Source organism: Rutidosis leptorrhynchoides, chromosome 8 (genome assembly GCF_046630445.1).
Source record: "Rutidosis leptorrhynchoides isolate AG116_Rl617_1_P2 chromosome 8, CSIRO_AGI_Rlap_v1, whole genome shotgun sequence".
Lineage (NCBI taxonomy): Eukaryota > Viridiplantae > Streptophyta > Magnoliopsida > Asterales > Asteraceae > Rutidosis > Rutidosis leptorrhynchoides.
The window spans coordinates 82,177,791-82,193,727 of NC_092340.1; the positions used below are offsets into that span (position 1 = coordinate 82,177,791).

Here is a 15,937-nt window from a genome sequence, read left to right on the forward strand (position 1 = left end):
TTATTTTATCCATTCTTCTTGAACAAGATAAAACTCTATAATCGTTATAATAACATTCTCATTGTTAGTCATGACGACCTCTATCAAATTTCGGGGACGAAATTTCTTTAACGGGTAGGTACTGTGACGACCCGGAAATTTCCGACCAAATTTAAACTTTAATCTTTATATTATTCAGACACGATAAGCAAAGTTTGTTAAGTTAAATTTCAAGAATTTTAAACTGTGTTCATACATTCATTATAACCTCGACCAAATTCCGACGATTCACGAACCGTTATATATAAATAGATATGTATATGTATATATATATTATAACTTGAGAATATTAATAAAGTATTAAACGTATAATACTTTACACGAACGTATTTGTTTCAATATGATTTTCGACGAAAAAAATATATATTAAATGATTGAATTATCAGAAACATTGAATTATGATTACAAGTCTCTGTTGAGAGGTCCACTATGATTTGAGAAAATCTATTCCTCTTAACGATATTCAGAATAATTTGTAAAGCTATTTATAAATAAAAACAAAAAGTGTCACTTACGAAAGTTAGACAAAAGTTAGTGGAGAATTGGTTTCCATAATATTCTATTAATCTATTTTCAAACGTACAAAGACGTTTTCAGTTTAAAAAGAACTTTATTATTAAAACGTATATAACTTTTATAAATATCTAGAATCACTTTTGACAACTCATTACTTAACCAGTATAATAAATATAACGATATTTATATTTTATTTCATTAAATATATATAACGATTTAAATTAATATTATATATATTTATACGCGTATTATACATACATAGTTTTTTATACTTTTACTATACTTTAACTTTACATTTACTTTACTTTTACTTTACTTTAACTTTAATAATTCATACTTTAATAATTCATACTTTAATAATTCATACTTTAATAATTCACTTTAATAATTCATACTTTAATAATTCATACTTTAATAATTCACTTTTATAATTCAAAAATCTATTATAAATAGAATTCAATAGGTTTCATTATTTCATAGAAACTTGAAAATATATTTCTCTAAACTCTCTCAATTGATATATATATATATATATATATATATATATATATATATATATATATATATATATATATATATATATTTGCTCTGTATTATTTCAAGATATTATTAGTATACATAAAATATTACGACGGAGTGCTGTCCGAGTGATTTCAAAATAGTTTTTTTGAATGAGTCGAAGCTAAGGAAATTATGGGTTATAGCTATGGAGGTGATGGGTATGGTTCATGGGTATGCTCGTGAGGTCAATCTAGTGTTTATCATCTCCGTTGCGTCTACGTACTTTCCTGCAATATTGAATCTCAATATTGATACGTTCGTGAATCCGAGGCCATCCTTGCACTTATTAAATGACGTTATATGTATTTTTACTACGAAATACAGTATTGTGAGTATCATTTGCTCCCTTTTATATATATTTTTGGGACTGAGAATACATGCGCTGTTTTTATTAATGTTTTACGAAATAGGCACAAGTACTAAAACTAATTCTACGTGGGTTTAAACCAGAAATATACCCTTAGCTTGGTAACATTAAACTACTTGTCTATGTACGGTAGGCGCGAATCCTAAAGATAGATCTATTGGGCCTGACAAACCCCATCCTGACTATGAGATGCTTTAGTACTTCGAGGTTATTTTAAACACACCTGATCTGGTGTACTTCAGAGGGTAAAACATGAACGTTAAGGCTTGTTACCGGGTGCCTACAACTTATAGAATACTTTTATACACTTGCGAGTGTACATATATTTATAAACGGAAATCTTGTGGTCTATTAATATATTGAAATGATTGTTATGATAAACCTGTGAACTCACCAACCTTTTGGTTGACACTTTAAAGCATGTTTATTCTCAGGTATTAAAGAAATCTTCCGCTGTGCATTAGCTCATTTTAAGGATATTACTTGGAGTCATTCATGGCATATTTTGAAAGACGTTGCATTCGAGTCATTGAGTTCATCAAGATTATTATTAAGCCAATTATAGTTGGATGTATTATGAAATGGTGTGCATGCCGTCAACTTTCGTTGTAAAGAAAGTTTGTCTTTTAAAAACGAATGCAATGTTTGTAAAATGTATCATATAGAGGTCAAATACCTCGCGATGTAATCAACTATTGTGAATCGTTTATAATGTATATGAACGGGTCCTTTCAGTATGACTTATGATTTCAATCTCGACTCGTTGTTTTTTAAACCATGAGTACATTTTTTACTTTCATATTGATCGTGGAGCCAATCGGCAAGGAACCAACCAAATTTCCGATTTTATTATATTTTTTAGTTCTTTCACAACTTTACCACTACACATTTTCTCTCATACTAACGTTCAACAATCTTATCATATCATACATTACCTTCCACAACCTTATCATATCGTCATAACCCTAGTAATGGTATCACACTTATCACTAGAAGTGGTGTTACCAGTAATCAATAATCTATAAAACATTTGATTGAAAAACACTTTTTTTTTTTTGGCAAAAAACGAGAACTTATATAAAAACTCATGAACTATCATCGAAAAGATGAAGCCACGAAACAATTACAACTTAAGGCACTAAAGCCGTACAACGAAACTAACACTAAACCAACCACCAAACGGGACCTACGCTAAAAGAACAAAACATCCGACAACAAAAAGCAAAATAAATAACAAAAATAAAAAACACCTGCAACAAGTCAAATTCCTTCTACATTAAACCTCGTTATAGTCGTTGATGATGAAAAAATCAATTTGGGTCAGCTAAACCCGGGTAATAACCGAACAACCGTATCAAACACCCTGACCCGACTCAAATTTCAAAACCGTATACAAAACCCCCAAAAAGAATTTTCCTTTAAAAGTTCAATCATCATCAAATTACACGAAACCTCGGATGTAAACCTACGCAGTATTCAAATCAATCAGCGTGTGCCATAGCAATCGTGTAACAACAAACCACACATTATCATGAACTTCAATATAAACTCTGTGGATTCACTGGTGACTGAAATTCAAGGGTTATCAGGAAACACAAACGATGTAAATCAATTGAACAATCGTTTAAAACAATCTGAAGATATAATTCGTTCTCAGGCCACTACTTTTGCTTCGTGTCTCACGCGACTTGATCCTGCGCTTCATTCTCTTGGTTATCTCTATATTTTGTATGCAATTTATCTTATAATTAGCGAGCTATTGAATAAGTTCGCCAGATTTAGGGTTTTAAATGTGTATTGTTTGAATATCATATATAATTTTTGCTTGCTATTAGTTATTCGTTGAGTGTTAATTTAGGTTTTTTTTTTAATATCATATATTTGTATGTGATGTTAATCGTTGTTTTTGCATGTTACTTACTGATTTTGCTTGCTTTATTTACTCATTGTTTTGTGATTTTTTTTTTTTCCGATGCTACTATGTTTGTTTGATCTCTGGTGATGAATTGAATGACTGCGTTTACCAGATTTAGGGTTTCGAATGTGTATTGGTTTGGATATAGTGTACTGACATTGTTTGTTAGTATGAATACGACTATACGAGCAAGTGCCTTTGAACACTTTGTTGTCATGTTGACTCCTAAATCTCGATAGCAAATCGAAATTCATAGTATGATTTGAAAAGGAGCTTAATGAATTAAACAAATAGGTTAAGTTTATGAGTTTATTTGTTATGGAAAGTTCTTAATTGATCTGATGTCTATTTAATGACAGGGAAGCATGCACAGCGGGTCCGGTTCCAGAAGCTCAAGCAAACGAGCTTGTTCTCTCGGTTATCAGATTTATTGATGTGTGCAGTGCAGAGCAGATCCGTTTGGTGCCTAACAAATGTACGGTTCGATTTTTATGATGTATTTACATTCATATTTGACAATAACTTGTACTCTGAATTAATAATTAACCATGTTGGTCCAGTTATATCTGTTTGTAAAAGATTACATGAGCAAGTTATGAATCTTGGTGCGCCTATTAGAGCTGTGGGTCCCTTGTTGACTGCTATTCGCAAGATCCAACAATCCTCAGAGCATTTAACTCCTTTACATCCGGACTTTTTACAAGTCTGTTTGTTGGCTAAGTGTTATAAAACTGGTTATAGCATTTTGGAGAATGATATATGTGAAGTTGATCGACCTAGGGACTTTTTTCTGTATTGCTATTATGGGTGAGTTAGCTTTATTGTTTTGTCACTTTGATATTTACCAAGTGTTTCATGTAACTATAATTCTATATTCTATATTGTGAATTATAACCTTCTGGAAGAAAATGTTTTATGAGTTAATCCGTGAATGATCTTTCTTTTATATTGATTGTTCCATATTTGGTGATGCCAATAAAGAATATTGCTAACTATTTTGTTCATCTGGTTATCTGTTAGGGGGATGATTTGCATCGGACAAAAACGTTTCGCCAAAGCATTGGAGCTCTTTCACAATGTATGTCATTTCATTGTTGTTACCTTCTCAATTATTTATTTATTTTTTTGATCACATTTTGATTTATTTTACATGCATAAGATAAGTATAATTGCTTGATTTGTTCATGATGCTTGCTCTATTATCTCTTTAGGTGGTTACTGCTCCTATGTCTACCATGAACGCTATAGCTGTAGAAGCATACAAAAAATACATACTAGTCTCACTCATACATCTTCGACAGGTGTGTTTTTCTCAAACTTAAGAGTATAAACCATAAACTAGATGACTTATCGCACATGCCATCAATTAATAAGAAACTGCAACTATATATGTTAATCGGGTGTTCTATTCGTTATGGAATGCAGTTTTCTACCAATCTTCCAAAGTATACGTCTTCAGTTGCTCAAAGGAATCTAAAGAACTTCTCTCAGGTATTGTCTTGCATCTTTATAAAGGAAATGGCAATTAGCTAATGATATTTTATTAGTATGTTCATACCACCATATGTTTGTAACGTTTTCGTTTTCTTTAGTAACATTACAACCTTCCTTATCAGCTACATAATACACTTATAATTCAATAACAATTTTTCTTGTTGTTATGAGTAGCCCTACATCGATCTTGCGAATTGTTATAGCACTGGAAATGTTGCAGAACTTGAAGCATTTGTTCTTGCAAACCAGGATAAATTTGAGAATGTGAGTTGCTCAGTCTATTGTTGAATATATCATCTATTTTTATTTTTTTATAAATATATATTTTGTTTTGTTGCAGGGAAAGAATCTTGGATTGGTAAAGCAAGTTGTGCAATCCATGCACAAAAGGAATATTCAGAGGTTGACTCAAACATATTTGACTTTATCCCTGCAAGACATAGCTAACACTGCGCAAATAAATACACCCAAGGAGGCTGAAATGCGTGTACTTGAAATGGTAACCTGAATTTGAACATCCGTTTTGGTCAAATTTTGCTCTTTACTTTTTTATTTGATGATTTGGAACTTAGCTTTTTTTTTCCTTCACATGTTATCAAAAGATTGAAGATGGGGAGATCTTTGCAACTATCAATCAGAAAGATGGAATGGTTCGATTTCTTGAGGACCCTGAGGAATATAAAACATGTGAGATGATTGAGCATATTGATTCATCGATCCAAAGGTAGGTTTATTATCTTTTATGTTCATTATTTAGTGTTCTTAATACTTGCTATATGACATCTTAATTGCAATAACTATTTTAAGATATAGTTATTGGCTTTTACCAAATAAACGTATATATGCACGCACAAACTTGGTAACTAAATTTTCAATAATATGGGTTGAATCAAGATCCAAACTTTTGTGATAGTTTTTTTAAAGAGAAGAGTCGGCATCTATATACACCAATATATTTGGTTTTGATGATTAATTAACCAACTCTAAAGACTGATTATACATATCTAATGACCCTGAAATACATGCAAATAGAGTATTGGAGCTGCTTAAGCAATGTTATTGTACCACTGATTAGACGAGTTCCTATTCATTATTGATAATCATCGTTCACATTGATCCTTTTTATATAGATTAAGAATAAATAATTTTCTGCTTTTCTTTCTTGTTTCATGTCTGACATTACATGCATTTGATTTGTTGTTAATTCGTTGCAGTGCGTGACCGTTTCTTAAACTTTTGCATGCATTTAAATGGTTACTAATTTTTTGGATCTTTTTATTTGCTTCAGAATCATGAAGCTTTCGAAGAAGCTTAAAGCAAATGATGAATTTCTGTCATGTGACCCCCTTTATCTGTCCAAGGTATATCATCGATTCCTACCAGAAACTCGAATGTTATGTCATCATAACATGTTGAACAAAATGTCTAGAGGTGACAATTTCAACCAATTTGGTTGAAATTGGTTGGTTGGGGGTAGGTTTATCCTTAAACTTGTCAAACTGTGTAAACCATAAAAATTAATTAAGAAGGTGAAACTTTTCAATACATAAAAACCCCAAAATCATTATAATCCATCAGTTACTGATAAAAAGGATAATTGGTAACAAAAGTTATATAGGTAAATCCAATCCATTTTGACATGTTATCCAACTTTTTGAGTTTTCTATCGCTACCTTTGTAAGTTGCTACCATAGTGTACCATTGATCCTGTATTTTAATGATTTATAATTGCTTCAGGTTGGGAAAGAGCGACAACGATTTGACTTTGATGATTTTTAATGGTGTTCCTCAGAAGTTCAACATGTCGTAGATGGGTCGATGTTCGATTCGTGAAGATACCAACCTCTTCTGAATTTGATGGTGTTTCTCAGATATTCAACTTTTGATTGTTAACTTGCATGGTATTTTTGTTGGCCATGGAGGCACCTATCTAGAGGATACCAGTTAATGAATTATAGTACATGTCAAATGGTAGTGTCTATTATCTGAATTAGCAAATTAACATGCTAGTGAATAGCACTTTAGTTGCCTTGATCAGATTTTCACCATAAATGTCACACCCCCCAAAATGAAACCGTTGGTAATATGTGACTAACCAATACCATAACACAAGTGTAAAGCGAGAACGACTTTATATGAGACGTTTTAATTAAAAACCAATGTATTATAGCAGCGGAAAGTATTAAGTCATTACAAATGAATCCTTAACAAAAGTAAATGTAAACTAAGTGTTTTAATTCAATAATGTAAATGATAATATGCGGACTTCAAAAGCAGCAAAGTCCAAATAGCACACAAAATCTTTAGCAATCTTCACCTGAGACAAAACATGCTTAAAGTGTCAACCAAAATGGTTGAGTGAACAACATAGGTTTATAATAGTGTTTAGACTACAAGATTTAGTTATAAAGTTTAATCAGTTCGGTAGAAGTGCTGAGGTGTATGATATCGAAACTAAACAAGTTACCCCGTGATCACTTTATTCGTTCGTGTCGTTAAATCATTATTATGTATCCATTGACCAACGGTCATCCGGATAGAGACGTTACTCTTAATAGCAAGCAAGAAAATTCCACGCAAGTAGTATGAACGGAGTGTGTAAACGGAGATCTCAACCTAGAGATATAATGCTCAATTAGTTAATGTCTAATAGACATAAAGTTTGTTTATTAATATAGCAAACTATATTAACAGTGACGGTTTTCGAGAAAAGTTACTATTTCTCAAAAGTTTCTATATTTGAAAACCTACTATTTATGGAAAGCTTCCACTTATAGTAAGCTTCTAGTTTAAAAAGTTCGGGTTATAATCTTTAACAAAGATGTTGTACAATCTCGCCCAAACTTCGTTGCTAAAATGCAAGTCACTCGAATGATCTATTGTTACCGAGCGGCCCAGGATCTCTTGACCAGAATCTAAGTCATGGCATTCGAGATCCACGAGCGTCCCATAATGGTAACAAGGATCACCCTAGGCCACAAGTAGCGGTGATATTTGTAGTCTTTGTACGCTATCTTTAATTATAACCTTCACGTTATAAGTGTATACACATAATAAGTTATTAAGATACTTATTAGTTATATATATAATAGTGATAACTAGATAAATTTCTGACCGCGCGTTGCTGCGGTGTCTTTTGGATATACGCTGTTTGGCACCTGTGTATATTTATTTGCACGAACACAGATAAAAATCCCCATACGATAATAGCCAAAATTTCTTTAAAAAAGGCAAAATCATAAGAATCAACATAGTTAGATAAGCGCATAGAAAATACCTTTAGACACATGCGTTAACAATATTAAACGTGCCAAATTCTACTAAGACTATTTGTCACCAATGAACTAACGGCGAAAACAGCTGCAGCCGGATGCAGAAACAAAAACATCAAATTTAGACACGAATATTTCCTTCCAATAATAAAACACAAAATAAAAACATAGAATAAGCTATACCTCGAGCACTGGAAGACCCACTGACGGGTAAATTATCCTTAGTAGAAGCAGATGGTACATAAACATAAATTTCCAAATATTGGGATATACACTCGGGCGTAGCATGAGCATGAAATGCAATGACGCAACTATCAACCCTAAAACGTGCCTTCTTAATAGATACACATTGTCTTCCTGATGAACTTATGCGACCATCAATAGTTGCATCAACAACAGTGGATGGGCTGATCTAACTTCAACAGAAAACAAAATGATAATATATGTCACTTAAATGGAAGTGAATACTGAATCATCTGTAAAAATAAACCAATAAAAATTACTGTTGCAAGTCTCTCAATTATGTAAACACTACAATGATGTTCATTCACAGTCACTAAGATAGCCAAAATGTACCAAACTACCAACCAAGTCAATTATAAAACTACTAAACGCACATACTATCACAATCATGAAAGATAAACTGCTGGAAATTCTTACTTCAACATGGCGATTAGCAAGGAGTCTGACTCTAGATGAATTGTGGATGACCTCCAGCTGGCTTCAATTTAAAAAACGGACCACAACATCAAAGCTCCAAAATAGTTGTCAAAACATCGGTAAAGAAAACTAATGAAACGTATAAATATTATAACTAAGTTTATAAAATAGGAAATCTACCACCAGTTTCTTTTCGTCTTTCAAACATATTCATACAACTTTTGTTCCAACACAGTAAAATTGGAAGTTCACGTGCATTCCTCCACCTGTATTTAAAAAACTATAAATTCTAGATTATTAGTATAACTTGAGATAAAAAAAAAAAAAAAAAAAAGGACAACTTCGAGTATCATAACAGAGTAAATGCCTTGGATTACATGTTTACCATCTGTCACCTGCAAAATTTCAAGTGTACTTAATAAAGTTTAAACATGCCATGCAAAATGAACATTAGAACTACAACCACACATACATAATTTACTGAGGAATATACATGTACGATATATGCAAAAGGGCTTTGATAATAGCAAATTAATTTCTGAACAGATGTTAACTCAAACATACAAATTGTTTTGCATATACATACACATATGAATTGAAGGAACAAATTTCTATACAGTTAAAGTTTCTTGTTACCTGTAACTTTAATACGAAACCATTAGAATTAGTTCAATACAAACACCCTGCTGATATGAAGAAAATTAGTTATTTTTGGAGGATTTGTTCTTTCCCACCGCCCTTTTACCCTATCTTTCTTCCTTGATATGAGCATTAACGTTTAACACCTGCGTACTATCGTGTAATTCATAAGATAACGAACATTAAGTAATTGAATTTTGTCTAATCGTAGTTCTGTTATGATTCTTAATATTAATACATACACAAACTAACCAAGAACTGATTTGAATCATAATAGACGCAGTAAAACAAATTCCTTAAACTTATAGACAGATTCCTCAAACGCACATATTATTGGAAAAACAACAATTATCAACGGAAAATAACAAATATATAATAATTGAGGCAGAAGTTACCGTAATCTAAAAGAACACGCCCAAAAGTTGTAAGCTTTCAACTTACTCGGATATATAAAATTAGAGGCTGAAAGTTACTTACAAATACCAAGAAAGCATGTGACATACCATACTAACTCTGTGCCAGCTGAAAAACAATACAAAAAATTAGTATGGTATGCCACATGCTTTCACAAAAATTAAAGGGAAAAAAGAGATCATAAAATAAGTAATAAAATCAAGCGAAAAGTGTGCTACTATGTATGATTTTTTAAAAAAATCTCAATAAATGGTATTTTGATAATCACCTGAGTTATAGCATAGCCAAAATAAGCATTATAAACAGGCATCCATGCCAAAGAAGTTTTTGGAGGTAGACGTTGACTTTTCTAGTCCTAACTCTCCCTATTTATCAATTTCTACATTAGCACCTCTCAATTTCATTGGCTTCGTCAGCTTGCTTGTTCTGAAAATTAAACAACACGTCCTAATACCTCTTGTTTATTTATCTTTAATACCTCCTGCACTTGATGGATTAGCCAATAACAATACCAGTACCTACAAAAATTTAATAAGGAGAAATATAAAAGAAGAAATGAGGCTCAGATATGTGTTTGAAATCAAGCACGGAAGCATGAATCGCCATGGCTGCAATATTTAGATTGCCCCGCCAAGATACGAACTCATTTTTTCTCGTTGCTTGACCCAACTCTCACGTATATATCATCATAGCCCTTTTTAACCTTCTTGATATAAACCTCAAACGGGAGCTGTGAAAAGCATCATACCTTTACTTCGATCATCTATAAAAGAGACGCTACCATGTCTGACGACTACAACCAAACTCTGCAAAGAGGCTGCCATGTCCGAAGACGGCAACGAAGCTCCTCGAGACGACCCGAAGGCAGTCAACATAACCAATTGCCATTACCGTGAAACTAAAACAATCAACATCGACCTGCGTTTGGTACAATAAACCATAGCTTTAGTCATCTGATTCTAAAAGAAAATAAATCAAAAAATGTTCGACTTCATTTAACAATAAAAACACATGTTGGTTCAATTTCTATAGTAACTCGAGGTTTTCCCAAATCATATATAGATTGTTAATTAAATAATGTTCCAGCCACAGTTAATGAGTCCATAAAGACACACTTAAAATCAAAAGGACCTAGAAGTCAGCCAACCAACATCCAACAATCACCAAGACAACAACAACATAATAAAAAGCGAGAATAACGAATTTAATTACAATAGATCATAATTTACAGTAGCCAAAAATGCTAAAAATAAAGAAAAAAAGATGAGCAAAATACCTAGATATTAATTGCAGTTACAAACATCCAAACCTGCAGTAACAACAAATGCGACAACATTAGTATCGTAAAAAAAAAAACATTATGAATCAAAAGATCAAACAACTTATGACCGTAGTCGAAATTCGAAAATAAAACCAAAGAAACGAAAAAAGAGTGAAGAAGAAGGAACATACCTGAATCTGTTTATGGACTGCACAATTGATTCGGGCAAGTGGCGGTTCCATCAGTAACCCGAATACAATTTCAACAAATTACGATGCCGTTAATGCTACCGGTGACAGCCGCACCGGCAACCATAAACGCCACCTCCAACGACAACGCAATAAAATCAAGCCCTAAGTAAACACTCAGCTATCACATCGCAAGTGCTATGATTCCGTTTATGCTACCGGCACGATAACATCACCTCCAACGGCACCGCAAGAAAATCAAACCCTAGGGTTAAATCGAGACCACCGCGATACGAAAGATAAACCACGCGATTATGATTATCCGATTGTTTACCAACAAAACCCCAAAAATCCAACCGTAAATGAATTGGGAAAACCCTAGATTTCAAGAAGAATCGCGAACAGGGGTGCAGAGAGGAGAGAGATGGAAGAAAGGCGGTGTGTGTTTGTGTGTTTTTTTTTTTTTTTTTTTTTTTTTTATATAGGCCACCAGATGTCGTTTTGACTAAAATTTGGGCGGGGTTTGGGCCAAAACGACCAACGGAGAGGAGAGAGAGGGAAGAAAGGCGGGTTTTTTTTTTTTTTTATATAGGCCACCAGATGTCGTTTTGACTAAAATTTGGGCGGGGTTTGGGCCAAAACGACCAAAATTGGCGTGACAATTAGTATATATGATAATATATTTAGTGTAATTAAGTATTACTATATAGTTAGGTGTATAAGTTATACTAATAATAGTATTATTATTTAATTAATCAACTATTATGTATACTTATCATTATATGTTACATATATAGATATACACCTATGTGATACATAAATATATATTCTTTATTATTATCATACATGTTCATAACTATATAGTATATATATATATATATTAGGTATATGTGTTATATATATATATATATATATATATATATATATATATATATATATATATATATATATATATATATATATATATATAAGTAAGTGTAAGATGATACATATATATATATATACACACTTATTACTTTTTTATTATATTTACTAACGTCATATAATACTTTCATAATACACATTCATACATAATACACACGTACATGTACATACATATATACACATACATATACACGTACATATATATTTACATATACACATACACATACATCCACAATGTATACATGTACACACATACGTATGCATGCATGCATGCATATCTTTATCATTACACGTTACTAATTATAATATCATAACCTACTTATCATATTCAATACCTATTAACATTACTAATCTTACTATTAAAACTTTTTATCATAAACTTGACCTAATCATCACATAAAATCATAACTTTTTACATTCTCTCTAATCATATTCATTAACCCTAATCCTTTTTAATCATACTTACTCATATTCATACTTGTTTATGTTCACTTACATAAAATCATAATCATTATCATTATTCCTACAAGTTTCATGATCTTAATCTTTAACCTTATTAATAACCATAACACTTTTAAATTTCACAATCTTATTAATCATAACCTTCATTATCTTTTAACCTAAATCACCATAATTATACTTAATTCATACTAACATAAACTAATCATGATCATACATCATATTCATACCTAATTTCAACATGAAATCATAAACTTTTATCATAATACTTATAATTATAACTTAAGAGATTAAATGTAGGATTGAACTAGGGTTTTTAGGATACCTTAAGAAGGTTAGAGACTAAGGATTGGTGATGATGATACACGAAAAGAAGCAGACTGCAGTAGCAGAAACAATCGACCTAAAAGAAGGCTGTTTGGGTCTTCTTGTTCGACAGAAAATAGCAGCAACACAGCATGTGACAACCCGGAAATTTCTGACCAAATTTAAACTTTATCTTTATATTATTCCGACACGATAAGCAAAGTTTGTTAAGTTGAATCTCAAGAAGTGTAAACTGTATTCATACATTCATTTAACCTTGACCAAACTCTGACGATTCACGAACCATTATAATTGGATTGAAAAATATACGTATATATATATATATATATATATATATATATATATATATATATATATATATATATATATATATATGTATATATATATATATATATATATATATATATATATATATTTACAAAAATATAATATTAACTTAGTCAAAAAACGTCCTGATTTAAAATAATATATTTTGATAAACAACGAGTCACTGATTTATAGAAGCAAATGACCACAACGCTCAATTTTATAAGTTATATTTTTTATAAGGTAATTTATTGATGAGTAAGTCAAATTATTAATAAGGGTACACGTCGCGTAACGTAAAAAGCTAGTTTTCTAAACGTACGAAAGTGCGTTCGAAAAACCGAAAGTGGTACACGAGTCGAGCATCAACGTACGAGTCAACGGACCTAAAATTACAAGTCAACTATGTACATGAATATAATATAATATATATATAATTAATATAAATTATATATTATATATATATATATATATAATAATATGTCGACAAACAAGAAAACAAAAAAATTGTGAGCTGGATTTTGGGGCCATGCGACCGCATGAGAAATAGGCATAAAACCTATGCGATCGCATGACAGTCATAATTCAGAAACATTCTATAAATTGGCCAGTTTGCTCAACACACACACACATATTAATATCTATATTACTCCGTATTATATTTTATATTTATTATTTATATTTATTATTTATATTATTATTATTATTAAGATTAATATTATTATTAATCTTATATTTAGGAGTATTATTATTAGTATTATTATACATAAACTACTACGACGAGGTCATGAGCGAATTATTTTCAAACAAGTCTTTCGAGCGGGATAGAGCTAGGGAAACTGTGGGTTATAACTATGGAGGTTATGGGTAATGTTCGTGAGTATTATTCGCAAGTCAAACTAGTATTTACCATCTCCGTTGCGTCTACGTACTTTTCTGCAATATTGAATCACAATATTGATACGTAAGCATTTATATCTTATCTTTTATATATTAATTGTGTATCCATGTCTAGTGCTCGAGTATATATATTTATGCATGCTTGTATACTAAATTTCCTCGTTAAACAGTTTATGATGAATCACGAATTAAATACATATATTACTGATAAAAGGTATATGATATGCATGTTTTTGGAAAGCTGTCGAAAAATCAATAACTTTTCATTTAGAAATCGCGTAATTTCGATGAACGAATTAAAAGATATGGTCAACTGAATTATGATTAACGTTAATTGGAATTGCTTTTGAATCCGCAATTGATACTTAAACAACTTATTTATAAGATTGATAAATTGGATTTTTGAATATTATTAGCCGAGTAAATGAATCCTTATATAAGGCACGTCTTGTTTTGTTGAACAATTGTCAAAATTGATTATTTTATCATATTTTAAAGCCTTATAAAAACTATAGTATTGAATCAGATTGACTTTTTGAAACGACTTTGGATAACTTTTGTATGTCGATCTCGAGCATTAGGATTGTGATACACTATGACCTGACCTAGCTTGATAGACATTTATTGACCAACATATGTTCTCTAGGTTGAGATCTACGGTTATTTGGTAATCCGAGTTTCGGTCACATTTTGGTGAACGACTTTATATGCTGCTAAGGTGAGTTTCATTTGCTCCCTTTTTAAATGCTTTTGCAATATATATTTTTGGGCTGAGAATACATGCACTTTATTTTAAACACAATGGATACAAGTACATACTAAATTCTACACTGAGTTTGAACCGAAAATCCCTTAGCTTCGGTAACTAGTAACTGAAATGTCCCGTTCTTATTGATTAAAAACGTTCCATATTAATTGATTTCGTTGCGAGGTTTTGACCTCTATATGAGACGTTTTTCAAAGACTGCATTCATTTTTAAACAAACCATAACCTTTATTTCATCAATAAAGGTTTAAAAAGCTTTACGTAGATTATCAAATAATGATAATCTAAAATATCCTGTTTACACACGACCATTACATAATAGTTTACAATACAAATATGTTACAACAAAATAAGTTTCTTGAATGCAGTTTTTACACAATATCATACAAGCATGGACTCCAAATCTTGTCCTTATTTAAGTATGCGACAGCGGAAGCTCTTAATAATCACCTGAGAATAAACATGCTTAAAACGTCAACAAAAATGTTGGTGAGTTATAGGTTTAACCTATATATATCAAATCGTAACAATAGACCACAAGATTTCATATTTCAATACACATCCCATACATAGAGATAAAAATCATTCATATGGTGAACACCTGGTAACCGACAATAACAAGATGCATATATAAGAATATCCCCATCATTCCGGGACACCCTTCGGATATGATATAAATTTCGAAGTACTAAAGCATCCGGTACTTTGGATGGGGTTTGTTAGGCCCAATAGATCTATCTTTAGGATTCGCGTCAATTAGGGTGTCTGTTCCCTAATTCTTAGATTACCAGACTTCATAAAAAGGGGCATATTCGATTTCGATAATTCAACCATAGAATGTAGTTTCACGTACTTGTGTCTATTTTGTAAATTATTTATAAAACCTGCATGTATTCTCATCCCAAAAATATTAGATTTTAAAAGTGGGA

The 15,937-nt window shown here is 31.4% G+C and overlaps 1 protein-coding gene and 3 long non-coding RNA genes across 6 annotated transcripts; 1 reads left to right on the forward strand and 3 right to left on the reverse strand.

The window, feature by feature from the left end:
- Nucleotides 1-3,004: 3,004 nt before the first annotated feature.
- LOC139861655 (COP9 signalosome complex subunit 3-like) lies at nt 3,005-7,043 on the forward strand. Its single transcript, XM_071850114.1, is given in 12 exon segments — nt 3,005-3,211; nt 3,758-3,873; nt 3,959-4,205; nt 4,419-4,476; nt 4,610-4,699; nt 4,824-4,889; nt 5,067-5,156; nt 5,233-5,391; nt 5,495-5,616; nt 6,181-6,253; nt 6,630-6,665; nt 6,667-7,043. Coding segments are annotated over 12 exon segments (1,290 nt in total). The 5' UTR covers nt 3,005-3,014; the 3' UTR covers nt 6,703-7,043.
- A 1,112-nt stretch (nt 7,044-8,155) lies between these two features.
- Nucleotides 8,156-9,215, reverse strand: LOC139864938 (uncharacterized). Of its 3 annotated transcripts, XR_011764545.1 has the most exons (5): nt 9,166-9,215; nt 9,005-9,090; nt 8,825-8,885; nt 8,348-8,580; nt 8,156-8,252 (listed from the first exon to the last, which is right to left on the reverse strand). It is a non-coding gene; the product is annotated as an uncharacterized lncRNA (long non-coding RNA). The 3 variants fall into 3 exon arrangements; XR_011764544.1 differs by having other exon boundaries at nt 9,005-9,209; XR_011764543.1 differs by having other exon boundaries at nt 8,825-9,209.
- A 46-nt stretch (nt 9,216-9,261) lies between these two features.
- LOC139864939 (uncharacterized) lies at nt 9,262-10,380 on the reverse strand. Its single transcript, XR_011764547.1, has 3 exons — nt 10,146-10,380; nt 9,859-9,985; nt 9,262-9,616 (listed from the first exon to the last, which is right to left on the reverse strand). It is a non-coding gene; the product is annotated as an uncharacterized lncRNA (long non-coding RNA).
- A 354-nt stretch (nt 10,381-10,734) lies between these two features.
- Nucleotides 10,735-11,715, reverse strand: LOC139861885 (uncharacterized). Its single transcript, XR_011763987.1, has 3 exons — nt 11,330-11,715; nt 11,154-11,186; nt 10,735-10,795 (listed from the first exon to the last, which is right to left on the reverse strand). It is a non-coding gene; the product is annotated as an uncharacterized lncRNA (long non-coding RNA).
- Between the last annotated feature and the right edge of the window lie 4,222 nt (nt 11,716-15,937).